The 22354-nt window shown below is 43.9% G+C and overlaps 1 protein-coding gene across 1 annotated transcript in view; it reads left to right on the top strand.

Annotated features, from left to right (window-relative positions):
• The window catches only part of skap1 (src kinase associated phosphoprotein 1), a 34550-nt gene extending 12223 nt beyond the window's left edge, over nucleotides 1-22327 (top strand). Inside the window, exons 5-13 of the mRNA XM_056297171.1 lie at nucleotides 3022-3087; nucleotides 3500-3583; nucleotides 3668-3792; nucleotides 5724-5787; nucleotides 6888-7127; nucleotides 10084-10134; nucleotides 10799-10908; nucleotides 21491-21593; nucleotides 21938-22327. Coding sequence (XP_056153146.1) covers nucleotides 3022-3087; nucleotides 3500-3583; nucleotides 3668-3792; nucleotides 5724-5787; nucleotides 6888-7127; nucleotides 10084-10134; nucleotides 10799-10908; nucleotides 21491-21583 — 833 coding nt within the window. The 3' untranslated portion in view covers nucleotides 21584-21593; nucleotides 21938-22327. The remainder of the gene's footprint in view (nucleotides 1-3021; nucleotides 3088-3499; nucleotides 3584-3667; nucleotides 3793-5723; nucleotides 5788-6887; nucleotides 7128-10083; nucleotides 10135-10798; nucleotides 10909-21490; nucleotides 21594-21937) is intronic.
• Nucleotides 22328-22354: the final 27 nt, after the last annotated feature.

The raw sequence follows: 22354 nt of genomic DNA, 5'->3' as shown, positions 1-22354 counted from the left end.
TGATTGACTTTCAGCCTAACTAAAGTGGATTTTAATGAGAGAATACATTAACTCCCTCTGGTCATGCTAGCATAAATCAGCCTTTTCTTGTGGGATCAACTGCTGAGCTCATAACGCCATGCTGAGAAACGGCGGGAAAAAAACCCCAAATACAAGATTGTGGCCACGGCGAACTGCTGCCGGCCCGGTGCAGAGCTGTAAAATGGGCTCGGCAAGGCAACAAACATGACCCACCCTTGAAAAAAAAAAACTGAAAAAAAAGTGGGCTTGCTTATGGCAATCTTCCTATTTCAGTATGAATAAAATGGACACCTATGGTTAGATAGTATTGATTATTTTCTCCCATTCTGAAATTGGATGACTTAAATGTGGACTGTCACCCTAGCCTGGAGCGCGTCCCCACCTTGATTAACCTAAGCAATGTGACTCTGCGTCACGTGCCATTCATCCGCCCCTCTTCGTTTGCCATTGCGCTAAGCTAAAAAGCTAAATAGACTATGCTGAAATGTCAATAAATCGTCATCAGATTAATGTCAATACCAAAGCTGTGGATGGCACTAATTAAAAAGCAAAAAGGGATGAAAATGAAGTCATGGCGTTGCCTTGAATAATTGATAGTGCAATTTATGATTTGTGTGAATGAGTGCCGTCTGTCTGCAGCTCTGACGAGGCCCTAATTAGATGCACTAATGTGGCTCTCGTGGCTTTACTCCGAGAAGAACTCGCTTTAATCTCAATTCAAACACCGTGATGCCTGTTGGATTGTTAACACCCTAAATTATACGCATTTTCAAATAACAAAACATCCTCGTAAAAAGTCTTTCATCCCGAAGAGGTGGTAATGTGTAATTTCATTGGAGGATCTGTTGCTCAGCCTGAGTCTGATCTGTTTTGTTGGGGGCAGGAGGCAGGCATGGTAGTATTCATCGAACCGCAATATGCAGAAAGAGGCTTTAAGGTTGTCCTGTAAGCCTGTGGAAGACTAATCAACGATCGCATTCATCTTGCCTATTTCGATCAGGACCCATTCACGTCTGTGCAAATCGGTCTGAAAGGTTATGTCTATGGTGCACCCCCCTCCCCCTTGAGGTTGAGTCTCACCCGTATTTCAGAATCCTGAAGAGAGAGGCAGACCTGACGAGGGCACGTCTTCCAAGTGTTGGGGTGTTTAAAACACGTGTGACTGTGTCATGTTTATTGACTCAAGCGGATCAGAACGGTCCCGTGTTGACGTTGTACCTCCTCAACTGCTAGCCGGGTTCAGCCTTCGAGATAAATGAAGAGCGAGGGAAGCAGACGGATGAGGGATTAGAGGAGGGCCTGCTGGGGGGATGCGGGCCCAGAGAAATGGACGGACTGCCGGCGGATGGATGAGGTGGGGGAGCTTAATGACCGCTGTTTGTTATGATGTACTGAATCAGGTTCTCTTTGACAAAACAGTCCTTAGCACCGCCGTATTTATAGTGTCACCAGTCAGTCCATCCACAAAGGCCGGCTGATGATATGTGAGTGTGTTGGTGCCGCGGGGTGTCTGGGGCCAGTGCTGTGGATTGACCCACTCATCTGTCAGCAGCACAAGCCTTATCAGATCACACACTGGATGGGCTTCAGCTCGATGCACAAACCTCTCAAACGTTAGTCGAGCCCATAACATGGAAGTCAACATAGGAATCACATCAGGCTCCCTTTCATTCTCTAGAATCAAGGTTGCTTGGAAAAATATCGCCGAGTTCTGGTCGGGAAATGCCCTGGAAAAGAACAAGGTGTTGGAAGACGACATCAGACAGTCGGAGGAGATGGCATGTCATGAAAACCTTTTTTTTCTTTTTTTATGTTGCCAATTTTTCTGAATAAGAAAGAGGGTCTCATTCGTCTGGTGTTTGGCAGGCCTCTGTGTTTAAACGAGAGCCTCGCTGCAGTGTGACATGTTTGGTTTCCCTAGCAGTTAAACAGGGCCGTTTCAAAGGGGATGGAGTCCAGACCTTTCCCCTTGTCATCAGTGGTCTGAGTGTGGTGTCACACTGACTAGTGTAAATGGACTTTAAATTGTTCCTGTATTTCCAGCTTGAAAAGATGGTACCTACCACCCCACCCCCCTGCTTTTCCCTTGTAAGGCTAATGCCTAATGATTAATGACTGGAGAGGAAGTTGAGCTTTGTTTTTGACATATGGAAAAGCAAGGTACTCTTGATGATGAAGCGTGGGGCCGAAGTTGGCCCTTGAGGCTGGCCTGGGGTCAGTTTTGCAATTTTGCTCTAATGGGCAAGTTTGGAGAAAAATGAACAGGTGGGGATGTGGTGTAGGGTAAACCCACCTACACTCAGCAAACACACTTTGTTATTTACAAACTACAGTTTACTCACCGGCTTGGCTTGACCCAAATCTTAATGGCCAAATTCCTCGGTATCAAACTGATGTGAGGGAAAGAAGCCGAAATGAAGCGTCTTTTGTTTGTAATGGTGGTTGTGTGCCTGCAGGTAATGGGTTACCCACCTCTTTATTTATTGCTACTAAATCACTGGTGACCAGGATGCTTATTTAGTTATTTTTCAAAGTTAACTATATAGAATGTAATTTTTTGGCATCAATGTATGATTAAGGTTGAACGTTGTCTTAAATAGCTTTTGTGCTTTGAATATTGAACATCTAATATTTTCTTTTAAATCACTCAAACTGTGCCACTGTCATACAGTGCTAAAATTGTGTCTGTGCAGATTGGAGAGGGTTGTATGAATTCCCGTGGGCTGGCCACGCCCATTAAAATTGCAGAGTTAACAGATGTATGGACTGCGCTCAGCAGCATTGTAAATGTATTGATCCTGGTCTCCTAAGGCCTAGGCAGCGGTGTATTTGATCCACAGCTTAGGAGGTTGCATGTGGAGTGTGTGTGCGTGCGTGCGTGTGTGTGTGTGTGTGTGTGTGCACGCGCCTTTCTGAATCTAAGAACATATTAAGCTCTTTTTAATGAGGAACTGATTGTGAGCACGACATAACAGCGGTGTCTATTGTTTCTATTCACAGTCTTGGTGGCAGCCCAGGACCTCAGCAATATATTGAAGCAAGGCCACTTGGAAAAGAAACGACGAGGTACCACAGTACAGATGTCAGATAAGTGTCGAATAACTTGATAAAAATTCCAAGTACAAGAAGGGTAGAGTGATGAAATTTGGTAGATTCTTTTCATTATCCTTAATTCACTCTCTAATACATGCCCAACTCGTGCATTTTGCACCTTGATAGAATAAAATGAACCAAATATGCAAATATATGCGCAATGGGCATACCTTTATAACACAAGTGAAACATGGGCATATCTCTTGCAGGCACAAATGGTTGACTATATTCCCTTTATTAGTAATAGATTTTAGTGGAAATGTGAGAGAAAATGGCAATTTACACTCCCCCAACCCACTACCCGTGCTAAAAGGAAATTCAGTGAATATGTCAAAAGTTTGCATTTCTTCATTTATTAAATACCGACACTATATCTTTTTTCTAGATCACAGCTTCTTCGCTACTGAATGGCAAAAGAGATGGTGCGTCCTGAACAATACAATATTCTACTACTTTGGGAGTGAAAAAGGTTTGTTTTAGATATGAATCAAGCCAAGCATTTGAGCAACACAGATGGCATCCACTGACATCCTCTTATCCCGACCCCCTTCAGACAAACAGCAGAAGGGCTCATTCTACATCAATGGCTACAGTGCAGACCTGGTGACCAACTTGCGAAAAGACTCCAAAAAAAACGCCTGTTTTGAACTAAGTGCCCCTGGACACCGAAGCTATCAGGTGGGTGTCATCACAATATCCTTTCCCAGAGGACTAGTGCCAAAACTGCGGAAGCCTGTTTCTGCCACTTGGAGAAAAAAAAGTCAGAATTGTGAGAAATAAAGTCGGAATTCCGAGAAATAATATCTTCTTTTTTTTATGTGGCAGAAACAGGCTTCCATATAGAAGTGTGTGTGTTTTTAGAAGGGTTTTTTAGCCTCCAGCAAATGAAAGTAGACTATTTTTTTTTCCTTTTCTCCCCACTTGTACTTGGCCAATTACCCTATTTCCGAGCTGTCCTGGTCGCTGCTCCGCCCACTCTGCCGAGCTGGGGAGGGCTGCAGACTACCACATGCTTCCTCTGATACATGTGGAGTTGCCGGCCGCTTCTTTTCACCTGACAGTGAGGAGTTTTGCCAGGGGGACGTAGCGCATGGGAGGATCACGCTATTCCCCACAGTTCCCCCTCCTCCCTGAACAGGCGCCCTGACCGACCAGAGGAGGCGATATTGCAGCGACCAGGACACATACCCACATCCGGCTCCCCAGTCCTGCAGTCACGGCCAGTTGTGTCTGTAGGGAAGCCTGACCAAGCCGTAGGTAACACGGGGATTCGAACTGGCGAGCCCCATGTTGGTAGGCAACAGAATAGATCGCTACGCTACCCGGACACCCTAGACTTCACTTTTTAATGTCTGGAAACCTCAAACACGGCACTGTAAAACATTTGGAAATAATATTTTATTTGTAAATGACTAATATTGTGGATGTTTTTTGTACCGTTTATCCATAACTGTTTTAAACTGTACAGGAACCATGCAGGAGTGGCGATGTCCTTATTAATAATCACGTGCTGACCTTTGAGTGACAAGTTCAAGCAAAAGTTGGTGGGGAGGGTGGGCGAGGCTTAGTTATTTGATGATTTCATGACTGTCAGAAAAAAACTGGGCGGGATCTCATTTAAAAAGAGAAAAATAGAAGAAGTGAATAATATCTTTTGTGGGGTTTTTTTTCCCCAGTAGAAAGAGATGGTACAAAATGCATGATAAGTAAACCAATAAGCACTGTGAGAAAGTAGTAAGGTTTCAACTTCCATATGGACTGAATATTTTAAACCGGGGGCATTTGGGTAGCGTAGCAGTCTATTCCATTGCCTACCAACATGGGGATCGCCGGTTCGAATCCCCATGTTACCTCCGGCTTGGTCGGGCATCTCTACAGACAGGTCGTGTCTATGGGTGGGAAGCCGGATGTGGGTATGTGTCCTAGCCGCTGCACTAGCACCTCCTCTGGTTGTCCAGGGCGCCTGTTCGGGGGGAGGGGGAACTGAGGGGAATGGCGTGATCCTCCCACGCGCTACGTCCCCCTGACAAAACTCCTCACTGTCAGGTAAAAAGAAGCGACTGGCAACTCCACATGTATCGGAGGAGGCATGTGGTAGTCTGCAGCCCTCCCCGGATTGGCAGAGTGGGTGGAGCAGCGACCGGGATGGCTCGGAAGAGTGGGGTAATTAGATGGGTACAATTGGGGAGAAATTTAAAAAAAAATAATATTTTAAGCCAGTTTCAAAATAATTTTTCCCTGGTCTAAATAACAGAACACTAAAACAAAGACATATCCAGCCAAATGTCCCATCTGTCCAAACTCCAGTTTCTCTATTCTCACACAGCCAACAGTTTTAGACTGCAAGTTATTCTGAATTTAAACTTGGACAGAATATGTTTTTAGCATCTTTGACACAGCTGAAATAATTATCATGCTATTTAAACAGGGTTTAAGTTGTAATGATTTCTCATTTGATGCCTTTTTCCCATTTTCACAAGCAGGAAGACATTAACTCTTTACAACCGAGAGTAAAGAAATTTGATATTTCCTTGTGTATTTGTGTAATTGAATATGCACTCCTTGGATGTAGTTTGGTAATCATGGAATTACGGTCTCTTACCCTCTAGTTCACTGCCAGCAGTCCTCGAGAGGCCAGAGAATGGGTGGACCAGATCAATTTTGTACTGAAAGGTAAGATGGCATGTTACCTTTTTCCAGGCATGTAAGCTGGATGGAAAATGTGTATGCTGGTTGAACAATGAAGCTAAGACAGAGTCAGTCGTTTTTCTAATTACCCAGCCATTTACTTCCCAGTTGCTCCCAATGTTCAGTTGTGTGTGTGTGTGTGTGTGTGTGTGTGTGTGTGTGTGTGTGTGTGTGTGTGTGTGTGTGTGTGTGTGTGTGTGTGTGTGTGTGTGTTCCATGTCATCTCTGAGTCAGATAAAACCCAACCTACCCATCACTACCGGCCCAGCCAATCAGACGAGCTCTGAACCTTCCCATTTGAACACGTCACCAGCCAACCGCATCACGCGTGCCACTGCGCATCTCTTTGTACCCCCCACGCCTACCCCTACCCCTCCTACCAAATTCCAACTTACGGGAAATTGATTGGTAGACGTTCTGGTTATCCTCCAGCGACATTGATTTCTGCCTGGCCGATGGTGTATCGCGGGGGACCTGATACCCTGTGTTGCAGTGGACAGTCGCCTGCAATCAGACTGCTCCTTCATCTGAATGAGCCGTCGTGCGGCAGGCACTCTAAAATGGGCTCAGGCCGGCCCACCGATTTGCGGGAAGTAACCGACACCTGGCAGTTTGTCTCAGTTCCCCTCTTGGTCATTTTTTTCTTTTTTTTTATACTACAAATGTGCCCAATCCGAGGGACTTACAGACCATTATGTCCGCTCGTCACTGCTTGAATTCAAACTACATGGTTGTTAGGAGAGCAAAGCTATTGCTGCTTATGTTGATGCAGTCTCTTAATCAGCTGATTTGAATTGGTTTCCCTATCATGAGCCCCCCCCCCCCATCTTAAATGGTAAAGAGCAAAGATAGAGGGAGGGATAGGGAAGGGAGGAGATGACAGGCAATGCAGGTCAGGAGCGAGATCCAAACCCCAGCCATCACTGGTATTGTGGCACGTGTCCCAGCCTCGCGTGCCACCACAACCTCCTGACAATTTTTCTTTACCGTTGCCTCCATTCACGTGCGTGCCTTCAGTGTCTTCAAAGCTGTAGCCTATCACTAGGCTAGCACTGCCGATCACACTGTCTCTCTGGCCCTGACAGATCTCAGCTCCAGCTTCATCCCTGTTGATGACGACGAGGAAGAGGAGGAAGAGAATGAAGAGGAGACCTATGATGACATTGAGGGAGTGACCAACCCGCCCCCACCCCGGCACGCTCCTGCCCATGCCGCTCACAGCAGACAGGAGGAGTGGAGGAGCAGACAAAGAGACCAGAACAGAGGAGGCGATGTGGAGGAGGAGGAGGAAGAGGAGGAGGAGGATATCTATGAGGTGCTGCCAGGTAGGAGGACATTGTTACCTCGAGCACAAAGATGTAAGAGCAGACACAAATGCACATCTGTACAGAACCAGATAAACGGATATCTGCTCACACATTCCCCAAGGGATTCTCACAACACCCGCTAGTTGTAATAACCTTCCCTGGCTGTGATGTCTCTGTCTTGTGTCTCCCGTCACTGTGATTTCGAGACTGATCACTCACTCATTGTAATTCAAGTGCCAAGGATGTCATGTCCTGGCTGAGGCTGCTGGTAAACAGCCACTCAGGGCTTCAAGGGGTAGTTTGTCTATGTGCTGACTAGAGGTCAGCTTCCTCTTGCCCTATTCCTAACTTTCACCAGTACTGTGGACAGAGCTGAGGGCAGATCTAGGGCGTGGCCAGGGTGACCCCTATTGCCAACCCACCAAAAGAAGAAGAAAAAAAAAGATGATGATATAGTGTTAGTGGTCAAATCACTTGAGAGAATAAGCAGTTCATGATAGCCTTTTTGGTCTCAGATCAGCATTTCTACAACTCTTACAACGGAGCTTTACAATTATAGCCCTTTTTATTTTTTTAATTTTATTTAGATATGTATGTGTTATAATAGGATTGCATTTAGATATTTCAGTGCTGTACCATAGAGTGGTCTGCAAACACCTTAACTACCATACAGTAATGAAGGAGAGTGCAAAGATGACTTGAGCACAGTATTTTTAATTCTCTGACTTCAAATGCGGTTTAATTGAACTAATTTACAAATTTATGTCTCCTCCTCTTCATTGTACAACTAAGCTGCAATTGTACTGTGAAGAATATACTTGAAATTTTAAGAACAACTTGAGGTGACACCCCCCCGGAGATATCATTGCCCCCTCTTTGGCCACCCCATTCAACATTTTCTGTAGGCAGCACCGGACAGAGCAATCCCTTTTAAGAAAGAATTATGCTGTTGAATTCAGCAAAAATCACCGTCGTTTAAATCGAATGTTCAATTAGCTAATGTTGCTAGGCAACAAATAAGGTTAAGTCCAGCCCGGAGAGTTGTAGCCAAGATTGCCGAGTGACAACAATAGATAAGAGATGAGAGAGGACACTACAAAACTGACCCCCAGAGGGGTGTCCATGATCAAATCCCCACAACTCCCTGAAGAGCGGCGGACTCCCATGAGTCAGGTATCTACAGGATCCTGAGAAGGACAAAAGGGGCAATCTGATCTTTTCAGAGCCGTCGTCCATCACCCTTTCTATTAAAAAAGATACATCAAGATTCAGTTTCGCTCAGCGAGTACATTACCTTTGCCAAAATCATTGGTGAGAGGGAAATCAGTCTTCAGACTGTCATACAGGCGTACAAAGCCATCTGGGAAGGGGTACAGACCCTGACCACAGATGGCATATCGAATGACAGGCTCTTGCGTTCACTTTCTCACCCCTTCACGTATCAATCACTCTGCCCCACTCTTTGGTCACTTACCACCTCTCTACTGCACAGCGACTGGATACTGTCAAATGATCAGGCTTTAATAGTCATAGAGGAAGAGGTTTTTTTCTGTTTTATATGATTTTGTCATATATTATCTAATCAGCTGATATCGGTCAGAATTATTTACATCCAATATGGCATTTTGTTATTAATACAATTTTTAATTTCCCTGCCTAGTGGTGTTAAAAGCATGGTAAATATTGGGAATATTGCTCTTTACCCCGGTTGTGTGGGGGGTTTTTTTTCTTCATAGAGGATGGCTTCACTGCAGGGAAATGCTGAATAATATTGAAACAATCATTCCGGGCAATGAGCTTCCCCTATTTTGTTTCAACAAAGAGTTGAACGGGGCCGGGTTTACGCTGAGAACGCAGAGGGATGGTGGTATTGGCTCCGGTGCTGATGACTGATTTTATTGAGTGGAAAATTAAATCACATTGATATAGAAACCGTTGGCCCATAGCAGTGGCCTCTCAACTGAAAGATGTTCCTCTCTACAGCACTTGAACAGCACTGAACAAATGTTTGGACTCTTTGCAAACAAGATTACAATCTCTTTTTTCCCCCTGGTGGGTTAATGGCAGTGGAGGGCAATTTCATATTTTTGGGGAAAGTCATATTCATGCATAATGCATGTATTTATAATGGTCTCTTTGCATTTTGAAAATGTCTTTATAATTTTGTGTTTGAGGCATGCTGTATGCTATAATATGTGTGTGTGTCTGTGTGTGTGTGTGTGTGTGTGTGTGTGTGTGTGAGAGAGAGAGAGAGAGAGAGAGAGAAGGAGAGAGAAGGAGAGATAGAGACAATAAGAGAAAGCGGAAATTCGCCCAGCCAGGGACTTGGATTCATTTCTATATTTGTGTTAATGTGTACAGTATGTGTTTGGAGGATGTATGTTACGGTATGTATATGTTGCTGTGATAGCACATGGGTGAATATGATTGCGTATGTGTGTACATGTTGTGTGTGTGTGTGTGTGAGCACGTGCGTGCCGTGGCTGCTGTTCCTGGAAGCACAGGGGCAGGTTTGCGGTGGAGGGTGGATAGGGTTGCTGGGTGGTGCTCTTGCTGTCAGCCGGACGGTGAGAGAATAGATGTGAGAGACGGAGAGCAGGGATATCACTGTATCAGCCCTCAGACCGCCGGCGGCCACGCCCCACAATCAATGACACCTCTACCTCCATGTGCCTTTAGGACAGATTCACAAACTTTTCCAGCCTTGTGTGATGGCTAAATTGGGGGGAAAAAGCAGTTTCTCCAGTAGTTTCTCCCGGATGAAAAGATGCTTTCATGTAGTTGATAGTCAAACAGTTTATACCCTTAGTTAAAGAGTTAAGGCCATAAACTTCTCATAAATGTACTTTTAAGGATAGTTAGTAAATATTCTGTCATACATTAGAGGTGTTTCAAAACACTTTTTTTTTCAGAAAATGATTATCATGATTATGACCTTTGTACTGTTACATACTTGACATTTTTATTCCTTTAGAGGACGATTTCCCTGATTCTGCTGAAGCCAGCCAGAGGAACATCAAACCAGGTTAGACACTTCCTCCTTAATGTCTCACTCTCCTGTCTGGGTTTTTTTTTCTTTTCTGCACAGCACATAAACAGGCAGAAATCCCAGTTTTGAAACATGCTCTGGGGGTCACGAGATAATTTGCGGGAGTCGCCAGATGGTTGTGGAGAAAAAATAAAAATAATTAATAATAAAAATTTAGACTGGGGAATAGTTTTTATATTACATTGCCTTTACCGGTGATATAATTTGCCTTAGAATAGATTTTGTTGAGTGTGTTTGTGAGTCAAGGTGTGTGTGCACATGAGGTGACGTTATTTCAGTAAATCTAAAAAGATCAATTAAAGCCAAAATTGAATTAGTTGTTCTGTCTGTTGGCAAAGTAATGGTCTTCCTGTGTGAGTTTGGTAGCTCTCATATGTTATATTACAGTAATCCCTGAACAGTATTGGCTAGAGAGTTTATGAGTGATCAATGTGTTTGCATTGGGGTGTTTGTGAGGTAAATATCCCAATGCTATTGGGGGGGGGGCCACAAACACCAACCTGTTTATTTTGGGGGGTCGCGATTCGAAAAGGTTGAGAACCACTGCTTTAAACAACCGGTTTTAATTTGACTTAAGCGAGGAATGCTGTGTCATATTTTTTTTTTTATTATTCAATGAGCCTTATGTTATTTCTCTCAGCTCTCACGTCAGATTACGCCAACTACTATCAGGGTTTGTGGGACTGTGAGGCAGACGAACCCGATGAGCTGACCTTCCACAGAGGAGATCTCATCTTCATCATTAGCAAGGTGAGCCGCAACAAAAAGGATCACACGTCACATCTCGTGTATGTTTTTACAAAAATGCTTCCTTCTTATTTTTACACTAACGGGCGATTACTGTTCTGCTGCTCTTTTCCCTTTTATCTGTCCCTGTTCACTTTCCTGAATAATCGAAAAATAACATTTATTAATAATTTAAAGGTTAATTCAGTTTTGTTTTGTTTTTTTACAATCTAGGTTTTATTTTCACTGTTTTTGCCACCATGCATATCAGCTATGAAAGCATTTACTCAGCAGCTTCATTTTGGGTATTTTGGACATGGCAGTACCGCTAGACACAATTTTACCACGGTGTCTTACGGGGCAACCAAACATGAGCCTTAAACTTCCTCTGGCTCAATGAGTCGAAATCTGAGGTCCTTTTTTTTGCCCCCCCCAACCTAACTGGCGACCTGGAAAATATTCTAGGGATCTGTCCTCCAATGTTAAGCACTCTGCCTGCAATTTGGGTGTCTTTTTTGACTCCCAGCTCCGTTTTGACACAAGTCACCAAGGTAGTACAGTCTTGGTTTCTCCAAATTAGGAACATCGCAAAAGGTAAAACATTTCTATCTCAAACGGACCTTGAAAAAGTCATCCATGCATTCATCTCATCATGTCTGGATTATTGTAACTCTCTGTATTCAGGGCTCAGTCAAAAGTCCATCTCCCACCAGCAGCTCATCCAAAACTCGGCTGCCAGGCTGTTAACAAATTCCAAGAGACATGAACACATCACTCCCATTCTTGCAACGCTTCACTGTCTACTTGTTAGGAATAGGATTAATTTTAAACTTTTACTGATTACTTTTAAAGCCCTACATGGCCTCGCTCCTACATAAATCACTGATTTACTCACACCCTATGGGCCTGGTCGCTGCCTGCACTCCTCAGGCAGGTCCTTCTGAGCTGTTCCCTCAGCCAGCCTCGTTACTAAAGGCGACAGGGTGTTTTCTGTAAGAGCCCCACAGCTGAGGAAATTAGGCGGGCAAACTCACTGCCTTCTTTTAAATCCCTTCTTAAACAATCCATTGTTACCCAATTTTTATTTATTTTTATATTGTTAATATCTCATACTTTTGTAATTTTACATTTTAATTCGTTATATTTTTATGTTTTTCTTTCATCGCCTTGTTTTAATTGTTTTTAATCCTTGTTTTATCAGCTCTAATTCTCTTCATTTTAATTATGCTCTTGTGACTTTATCCTAATCGTGTTTTACCTTTTGTTCTGTGGAGCCGATCTGGCATTATGTCCTATATTTCTATTGTATTTTTGTTGTTTTATCTTGATTATGTGCATTTTATCGTGCTGTGAAAGGCACCTTGTAACGTTGTTCAGATCAGAAAGGTGCAATATAAATAAAAAAGTTTAGTATTATTTACTGTTAAACCTGTTTTATTAATAGCAAAAACAAGAACAAAAACAAAACCCTAGTGCCTTAGGTAGACTGTGTACATGACTTCCCCTTATCTATGACTTAGCAGTTGTGCTGGCCGGATAGTTAGCTGATGAGTGCTACTACCTATAGTAAGTATAGGCTGGTCATTCCTACAAGCTGAACCAGGAAGTAGCTCAGCAATTCGATCGACAGCTGATAAAATTGGACATTTTGGGTTATCATTTTTAACTTGCACTTTTGTTTTCACTGCCAAACACGTGGTTTAGATAATTTGGTTAAATTGGATATGTTGAAACATGTCTGATCCTCTCCATTGCCCTGTAAGATGCCAGCAGTGGTCCCATGTCCAAAATCACCAATATGAAGCTGATTAGGGAAATGATCTCACGACCGATATGCAGGTTGTAAAAAAAAATTACAAATTCTCCTTTGAATTGAGCAAAACTACTGTGCAAAAGACTTCAATGGGCAATTAATTTGCTTTTAGTTAGTTTTGTATTAGTTAGCCTATGGGGAAAATAAGGGTTAAACAACAACAGCAGCAACATTAACAGCATTGATCGCTATTTTCCAGTTTACGTTGCAAACATCTAAATTTCTCTGTTACTTAGCTGGTCTGTCTTCAATGTGGCAGTGAAGCACCAACAGTGGCACCGTCTATTCCTGGGCCACCGGGGTGATGTGCCATTCAGACGCTGGGTAATGGTGCTGTTGTTCATTATGGAGCCTATATCACAGGGGTTAATTGAGTGAGCAGTCATGCGGAGCCCTCCTTTTCTGTTTGACATAAACCGCAGGTGAACTCATCCTGCGCCTCGGCTCTTTTCTCTCAATCTATTTCCCTGTGTTTTATGGCAATCTTGTAGCTACATGCAGAGTATCTACTGGTGAAAAGCCAACCTAGTGGAAATCAATGGCTTGTAATTTGGGCACTTTTACACTGCTGTGTATGGGGAATTGTTCCCAGATTGTTGCTACAGTATTGGTTGGCTTGCATTTGACTCGTCGTGTTCTACATTTACACCATTTGATCTACAGTGGGAAAAGACTGCAGTAAATCCCATAAGCTCATTCGTTAAATAATTGTGTGCGGTGGAGAAAAATAATTGATTTACTCACAGTAAAATATCCTTGAAATTTTGCCCAACCATAGCATTGAATTATTATGTGAAAACCACTGAATGCATAGCCTGTGTTATAATGTTTCAGTATTCGCTGGTTTAAGGAAAACATTGATTTATTGATGAATTTGACACTTGATTTTGTGCCCCATCATCTATTATAAATTAATGTTCATATTATTCTAATATATATTGAGAGAAAATAGTAGTAGTATTGAATGAAGCGAAGCCTTTCTGTCTGAAACTTCAAATATGAGAAAAGGTGAAATATGCTCTTTATAGATGATGGACTTTTAATTGAGGTCCTGGTGGCAGTGCCAGATTAATGAGAGGCCACTGTTCTGTGTGCACTAGTTGATGGGGAGGAAATGTCAAAACAGCTATTTTTCAAATGACATGATAAAGGCACCACACTTTGGAAACAAAGGGGACTTGGCTCTGTGCTAAAAATTTGCTCCTAACGGTTCAACTCGACTGCTGTATTACCTTTCCCTATTTGGATCAGATTACTGCTTCACCAGACATTTTAAAAGCACACCGGTCCCGTGCTGGATGCAGAATGCAGGTGTAGTTTTTCCTCAACGGCAAAGACACGGATCACTCCCATGTTTTTCAAGCGTTACACCTCGGTCATAACATGGTGACAAACTACAAAGGAGCGCGCTAACTATTTGTTAAATGGATTTAAAGTGAGGCTTCTGGCTGGAAATTATTTAGAAGTGATTCCCGGATGACTACCCGAACGTTTGGTTTCCTGTGACGACATGACTCCACCCGTGTCCCATTTTGTGTTCTAATGGCATCACATTCCCTCATGAATAGCATTATTAGGATTACAGGCTGTAATCGGCTGTTTATTTTAATGAGCCCTTGGGGAGGGCTTCCCTGCCTCTCCTGTGTGTACAAGCAGCGCCCACCAGCAGTCAGTTTTACGGGGATTCCCGAGGACCCTGACCTCGATGAGTGAAATACGGGGCCTTGGCTAGAACTCAAGTCTGTCTCTTTACAGGGGACCCGGACACATGAAATGGTCGTAATAAAACCAAAGGCCCATAAATTCTCCGAGGAGGTGGGAGGCCTGGTTGTCTGTGCTGTTATGTCAACACTGACCATAATTACAAGGTAATAAGGACACGCTCTAAGTGCTAAATCAATGGCGCTAACAAACTGTTATTTTTAAAGCTGGGATGTGATTGACTGCTGAAGTGCAGAATGGGATAGCCACAGGCGCGGTGTCGAATGGCTGTGAACTGAGTAGAACATGCCGATTGAATAAAAGGGCCCCATCACTCATTATTGATCTCTCACTTACTGTAAAGCGGACACATTTTTACTGTATTTGAGGGTTTTTTTTTCTTTGTGTACTTGCTGTGTGTGTGTGTGTGTGTGTGTGTTTGCGGGTGTGTGCATGCACGTGTGCATCACTGACAAAGTAAATAAATTAGGAAACCCACAGCTCATATGAATCCCATTAGTTCAAGAGAATTAATCTCAAAGCATGCCTCCACCACTGGTTTAAGCGATGCCTAACTCTCGATGGGCGCCCGCTGATACATGGGGTAGAAATGCACAGCAAAATCCATCTCCTGATTTTCGCTCTGGCATTTCATTTCTGAGAGCTTGCATTTTTCTAATGCACATTATGGCTTTACACTGACATTTTAGTGTGTAATGACAAATGCAACCCAATCCTTTTTTTTTTTTTTTGGAATATCACACAGATTATATTTTAACTTGATTCTAATTTTTGTGTGTTTCACTTTTTCGGTGCATTGTGTTTCACTTTTTCAGTGCATTGTGAAGACATAAACGGCAGCATAGGACATAACATTCCATAAATATGCTCTGAAGAATTTACAGTGTTTTTTAATGATATGGGATTAATTTAGGACAATATATTGCAACAACTAAAAGCTGTTGTTGCCCCCGTCACTGACAAGTGTTAAGCTTTGTGCGCCGTGCAAGACGTGCTCACTAATCCAACAAGGTTGTCCTGTGTTCCTGCCTTTGTAATTTATGTGCCCAGTATCAGAAGACATGGGCTCTACAGGTCAACTCTCACATTCCTGTGTTCCCACAGGCACTCATGGAGAACGGCGGGATGGAGTGGGGAGAGATTTACAACATAAACCCGTCCGGGGTCCTTTAAACTCTGGCAAGCGCATAGCTGCCACCTCTCCCGTTCTCTCTTCCTCCATCTCCCTGCTTACCTCTCTCCCTCCATGTTCTCTGTCCAACCAAAACCCAGAGAGACGGAGATGGGTCAGCCAATCCAGTGAGCTTCTGAAAGTAGACAGTCACATAACGTCTGGCCAATATGTTCACTCACAGAACCTCCTTTTTGAGAAGTGGAGAACGTGGACACCACTGACACCTTGTGTTGGCCGCTAGAAGTGTCTGCATCCGCCCGGTCAACTGTTTTCTACCAGGGCAGGTTTCAACCATGCCAGCCTGATTTACCTGATATCGGTCGTTCTGAATCAATGTAGGCCTAACCTTCTGGGATTCAAACAGTTTTACCGTACAAAAAAAATTCTGATTATGACTTGAACAGAAATTAGCAATCTAATTAAGAAATAAAACCTACAACACATCCGAGGAGCCACTTGCGTTCTTTCCATAAGGACCCGGTGACAGTCCCTCTCCTCATCTTAGGGTCATAACCGGCTTCACACCCCATTACAACCTGGTTTGCCCTACAGCCCAACAGGTCACACCAAGTGAATGCAGCTGAAGAAAAGGGAGAGCAAGGAAAACAATCAGATGGGAAAAGTCCAGCAAGAGAGACAAAGAGGGGGCATCCCTTTATCCTTTTGTGTGGACCCTGCCCCCCCCTCTCCTTTCTCCTTTTCTCTGTCACACACACACACACACACACACACACACACACACACACACACACACACACACACACACACACACACACACAGCCATTTAAAGACCCCTCGCTGCTATTGTGGCCATAGACACCAAGACACTATAGACAACTAAGACATCCTATTTACCACCCAAAGTAGCAGGGGGTGAGTCTGGGGTTCGGGGTCATGCAGGAGGCAGCGGTCATCCCCCGGTCAACTACAGTAGGTCATTATTCAGCCCAAGCCAATAGCCCAGAACCGTGCCCAAGCAACCCACCCCTCAATCCATTCGGCTTAATTATTATAAATGAGGGGCGGCGTAAACAGCCATCATTACAGACACTCAGCGGCATACACAAATCCACTTTAAATTGCTATTAAGTTAAGGAGCCATCCGTAATCCCAGGCGGGCATTAGAAAGGAGCGAGTAGGTTTTCTTTTTATTAAATCTCATCGTTCCTGAGATATTTCCAAACGTTCGCATGCTCTGTCATGTTTCCACTTTGAAGCCAATTCACCGATTTAATTGAAAGCTCCGCTTGTAAAGAGTGGACACTAAGTAGCCATTTTGATCTCTGATGTTGCAGAATTATCAGCCATATATCTCGACGGTTATCGCTGAGAATTATTAATTTTTGTCATGGAACACAATGTGCCCTAATACCCTAATTAAGTATTTTTCCATTATTTTGAGGTACATTAATAGGACATTCATAGGGCTTAAGGAAGTGTATCTGATGAGGGTACCCTAACCTGATTGTGGGGCTAAACTAATCATGGGCTCCTGCCAGGTGGAGGTGCCATGTTTCTTTGTTAGGGCGGCTAGTGATGGGAGGAGAACTGCAGAGCTGCAGTGCATCTGATGACTCTATGTAGCGAGGGGGGGGAGAGAGAATGAAAACAAGGGAGAGAGAAACGGAGAAGACGACATTGAGAGAGAGAGATAGAGGGAGAAAGTGGAAAAGCTGTTAGCGGAGAGACGGAAGGAGGGAGTTGGGAGAAAGACGGGAGGGGTTTGGTTGGTGGAGAGGGGGAGGTGGGTTGGATGGGGGGAGATTGTAACACCCAGGCGGCGGGTTCAACAGCAGGGCAATGAGAGACTTCCTGCGCTCCATCACGCCCAAGGCCTGCCTCAGTCAGCTGGTGGCCGAGGAAAGATGCCTCATGTGTCAGGCTTATTAGCACTCCCCCTAGTTTGTATGCATTTGGGTGCGTGTGTGTGCATGTGTGTGTATGTGTACTTGCATATTTCAGTTGGGTTGCCAATGTGTTTATTTTTATATTTTGTTTGTTCGTTTGAGCATGTCTTTTTTGTAGCATGTGTGTGTGCGTGTTTCTTTTGAGAGCTTTGTGTTTTTAAGAAAGACATGAAGGGGAAAAAAGCAGAGAGAGAGGGAGAGGGTGAGAGACTATGTTTGTGGCAGCAGAATGCATGACAGTGGTCTGACAAGTACACCTGTGTCAGTCCTTGTCTTTCACCGTACCCAGCCAACCTCCACTAACCTTCTCCCGCTTCAGGCATGGTTAGCTGTCAATCCGTCCTCCGGTCGGGAACATGAGCAATGGGCCTATCAGAATGCCACCATTAGCCAGCCCCCTGAGTGGTAAATAAACGATCGCGCCGGTACACTGCAGGTGTTGTCATGGCAACCCGCTCTGGCTGCCGGCCCCGCCCACACTCATTCTCAGCCCTCTCAGCAAAGGAGTCACTGGGAGGTCAACGAGTCAACGCTCCACAGCCGCCGCGACATGGCGCTGTTGCTCCCCATCCTCCCTCTCGCTACCCACCTCCCCAACGCCTTTAACACAGCCTGAGATGCGATTTGATCGGCATCCAGGCTGAGCCAGACGCCGGCTTTAGCTGCCACATACGTGCTGCACATGTAAACGCCACGCACTGCGTGTCCTGGTACATCTTGTTAACGACGTCAGGCCAGACATGTCCCCCGAGCTCAGCTGCGGAGGAACATTTGATTTTCTGACCCAAGAGAGCACATCACACAGTGTGATCTCTGTTGGTGCGGTGCTCCCTGTTTGTGAGACGCGTTCATTTTCGAATGCACATTTAAACAGCCCGTCTGATCAGTCATATATAGCCTCCATGATCAGAACATTTGTGTCTTCAACATAACCTCGTTTCAACAGCTGAGGATGCAAAAGCACCGTTCGCAAACAAATCAACCCAGAGACAAACACAAAGTACACAAACAGAAGGAAGGGGACATTGAAGACTAAGCTTAGTTTTTGTCATTTGGATAATGTACTTCCTGTGCCTCTTTGAATGTCCCTATTACAGCAGGTGTACTCTGGATGAACCCGTTTCAAGTATGAGGAAGATGGACTCTGCACGCCTGACAGACTTCCACCGCCATTGGCACCCACTCCGTGATGTAGCAGTCATATTAAAATGGCGGTGCTGATAATCCAAAAGACCTTTCTCGGGGAGAATTTGAGACCGACTGCACAGATGGGCCGCGGAGATAAATAAAACTCTCTGTCACTACGCTTGGTGGAATAGTGCTGCGACGCCCCCAAGGGAGAGAAAAACTGTTTCACTCCCTCTCTCTGATAACCCCCCCCCCCACGTCCGTCTGTCTCTCCTCTGCTTCTGTTCATGTTCCTTTGCCTGAACACCAGAATCGGCTTCCCACAAACAGGATTTTCCTTCTGCAATATCGAGCGGTGCAGCATTCCTCTCTTTCACTTACACTGCCTTGGCATAATATTCCCTGCAAGCATGGGCTAAATTGTCAGTTTGTGCAGATTTTCAATCTCCGTAAGTTCGATCTCTCACAATGGCTCAAAGGGAGAAGACTATAAGGGTGATCATACACAGAGCTTGCTCTGTTCCGCAGGCCTGGATGGATGATCTGCTTATTATAGCTAAATATACGTACTCCAAGAACACTTGAGTCTCCCGGCTCATCACTCTCTTAGAAGTCCATCCATCCTGGCTGTCCAGCCACCATTCATTAACAGCAGGCCTGTTTCTCATTCCTCCACCTAGAGGGGTGGGTGAAAGGTCTGGATGATGGGCTGGATCACTGACAACATGGCATTTATCATGGTCAGGTGTGTGTATGTGTGTGTGTGTGTTTACGAAACCAAATACAAGTCATTTGCACAGCCTTACAACCAGCAGTGTGCCATGTGAGTGTGTGTTTGTGTGTCTTCTTACATGGCCTGCCTACACTCAGAAACACAAAAACGTTAAGTCTGCTTTGGAGCATGTACAGATGCAGCCGGTGCTCCTCAGGAAAAAAAAAAATTGTACTCATGTAGTTTCCTGTGGAAAGAGATTTAAATCCTAATTTTCCGTGCAATTCACTTCAATAATTTGATATTTTGCAAAGCCTGTATATGTGTGCACAAGCTGCATGTTCATGTATGCTTGTTTGTTTGCATACATGCATGTGGTTAGTTTAGTAGTTATCTATCTCTGTGCTGAGAGTAACTGTTCACACACCCATTCTCAGCAAGTGTCATGGAAAAGAGGAGTGATGAGCGTTCAGGTTCTGAACTCCATCAGGTTTGGATAATGGCTATAGGCAGGTGTCTCTGCTCATTTGCTGGGCTTTAACATATGCCTGGTCCGTGGCCAAATATTGATCTAGGTGTTAAAGCCTCAACTATTGAGCTCAAATGATCTTATAGCGGCTGGTGTAAGTCAAGTCACATCAAATGCACGGATCACTTGATTGAACATGGCCAAAACCAAACAATTGAATATGCGTTGTTCTATCCTCGAGGTGTAGGTGCATTAAAAACCAAAAAAATTCATGTAATTTGAAAAAAAGGTTGTATGAGCCTAGGTATGGTTATTATGTGGCAGGATGAGGAAAAACACAGGAGACGAAGGCGAGTTTGATGTTTATTCCTCAACTCCAAAAACCAAAACTGCAGCAGGAACAACCCTGCACCAGCGAGCCCGGGAACGTAAACCATGCCCCCAGCTCACAGTCCTGCTGGGTGAGAGGCATAGCCCCTAGTGTCCACCACAATTAGACTATTAAATCTAGTATCATACCCAAAATCTTATGGAAAACTGCTCAGGCGAGTGTTGGCTTGAGGCAGTAATTGTCCAAGCAAGACATTTCCTGATTACATTTATTGTAAATCAGATTTGTAGTCAGCCAAAACAAGACCAGGAACCTTCGAGTAATTCATCCTAAAAACAAAAGGGGAGAAAAAGTCAGGAGCCAAACCAAGGTATTGGTGCTAGAAGCTGCAATGTGTCATGCAACAGTAATTTAATTGTTGGAAAAGTGTATTGTCAAGGTTGTATAGAAGCCTTAATATGAGAGCAAAAGTGTACAGGAACTCGTTCTTGTTCAGGATGGGCAGAATGCGACGTAATTCAGCCAAATTCATGAATCTGTACTATCGCTATTTCATTTGTGTCTAGAGTGGAAGAAGTCAGATCCGATGTCTCCTTTTCATCATCTAACAATCAAAACGGCAGATGTGGGCAAAACACACATTTTCCAGTAATTGGTGGTAATACTGTTGCTGCATTTGTCTGCTGGCATTTAGTTAGATAGGAGCCTCTCAACCTGACGGTGTTTTTGAATTGGGGTCATCATGAGACATAGGATTTGAGATTGTCCCAATGTTTTGGCTGGGCCTAGAGGGTAAATCCATCCTGTTTCACAGATCAACACGTCTTCTTTTGTGCACTTGGTAACATGCAAACCCAAGTAGCTTCATAATGGCCTGTGTACATCTGAGCAGGAAATGAAAGGAGGCGATTTTATTTCAAAACGATCTTTATGCATTATGTTAACTTGAGTTTGATTTTTCCGTTTTTCTAGCGACAGCATATTTACATCCCCGTTGGGAAGGAGAACTGTCCTTTAGAGAGTGTATCATAAAGTTTAATACATGGCTGCTGTGTTCACGACCTTAACTTTATGGTTTTGCTTTCGCTGTGGTCGGGTTCATACTATATTAGACCATTTTTAGTTTTACTTACTAGTACCTGATGGGCTTCTTGGAATTGGACAGCTCGCAAAATGGATCTGATATCTTAACTCATACAAGTTATTGTTGCGTAGATACTATGGGAGAAATGACACAGTGAACTCTCTGTACTCCAGGTTAAACAGCGGGCGCTAGATCCTCCTGCCCCGTCTGCATAAATCCAGCCATGGGAGAGTTCAGTATCATTCATCTGTGCTTCTGGGTTTCAGGAACACAACATTCATGGCTGGTGGATCGGCCAGCTGAACGGCGCCACGGGGATCGTCCCCAAGGACTACCTGCACCCAGCCTACATCCTGTGAGCTGCAACAGGTACTGAGGCACTCTCTTATCATCAGCATTATAGACCATTACTGTGGCCTAATACACAGGAATGGTCCCCCTGGTACTCATCCAGATTGCAGCTGAGGTATATTCAGTCGTTGACCTGCCATTTTATGGCATCTGCTGGCTGAAAGAAGTACTGCATAAAGCAATCTAAACGCTGGAATGGGCCATGCTTGAGAATAAATATGTGCAACAAAAGCATGATTACAGCGTTGGTTGTCCTATTTAAGAAAATGATTCCCCAATACAGTTAGATAGGCATGGCTTTAAATGAGGACTGAATTATTAAATGCATCTGTTTTTACTGATAGTTTTTTTCCCTTCCACAGAGCTGCTGATGACACATCTGGCCATATATTTTACGGACAATCTTGTAAGATCATCCGCTGTAATCTGAGAGTGATCATCGTCAATAATACTGTATATAATGTCACATAATTCCTCTGCAATTGTAATTTTCCATGTACTTATTTTATGTGTGACCACGATAGCTTATACCATGTATAACATCGGTAGTCTGATACATCAGTTTGTCAAAAGAGCAAAAATCCAAATAATGTGCAAGGAAACTAAATTATTCCCATTGTTCAGTTACGGGAAAGGTTGCTTAATTAGTACCATGTGTCAAATTAATGGACAATATGAGAGCATTTCAAACTATACCCTCCAAAGTAAGTGTAAATAAAAAATTTACTTCTGCTGATAAAATTCATCATCTTCCTTTATGTCATCTTGAGAAGGATAAC

Source organism: Lampris incognitus, chromosome 17 (genome assembly GCF_029633865.1).
Source record: "Lampris incognitus isolate fLamInc1 chromosome 17, fLamInc1.hap2, whole genome shotgun sequence".
Lineage (NCBI taxonomy): Eukaryota > Metazoa > Chordata > Actinopteri > Lampriformes > Lampridae > Lampris > Lampris incognitus.
Note: the sequence above shows the minus strand (reverse complement) of the source record. Positions and strands in the feature narration are given on the sequence as shown.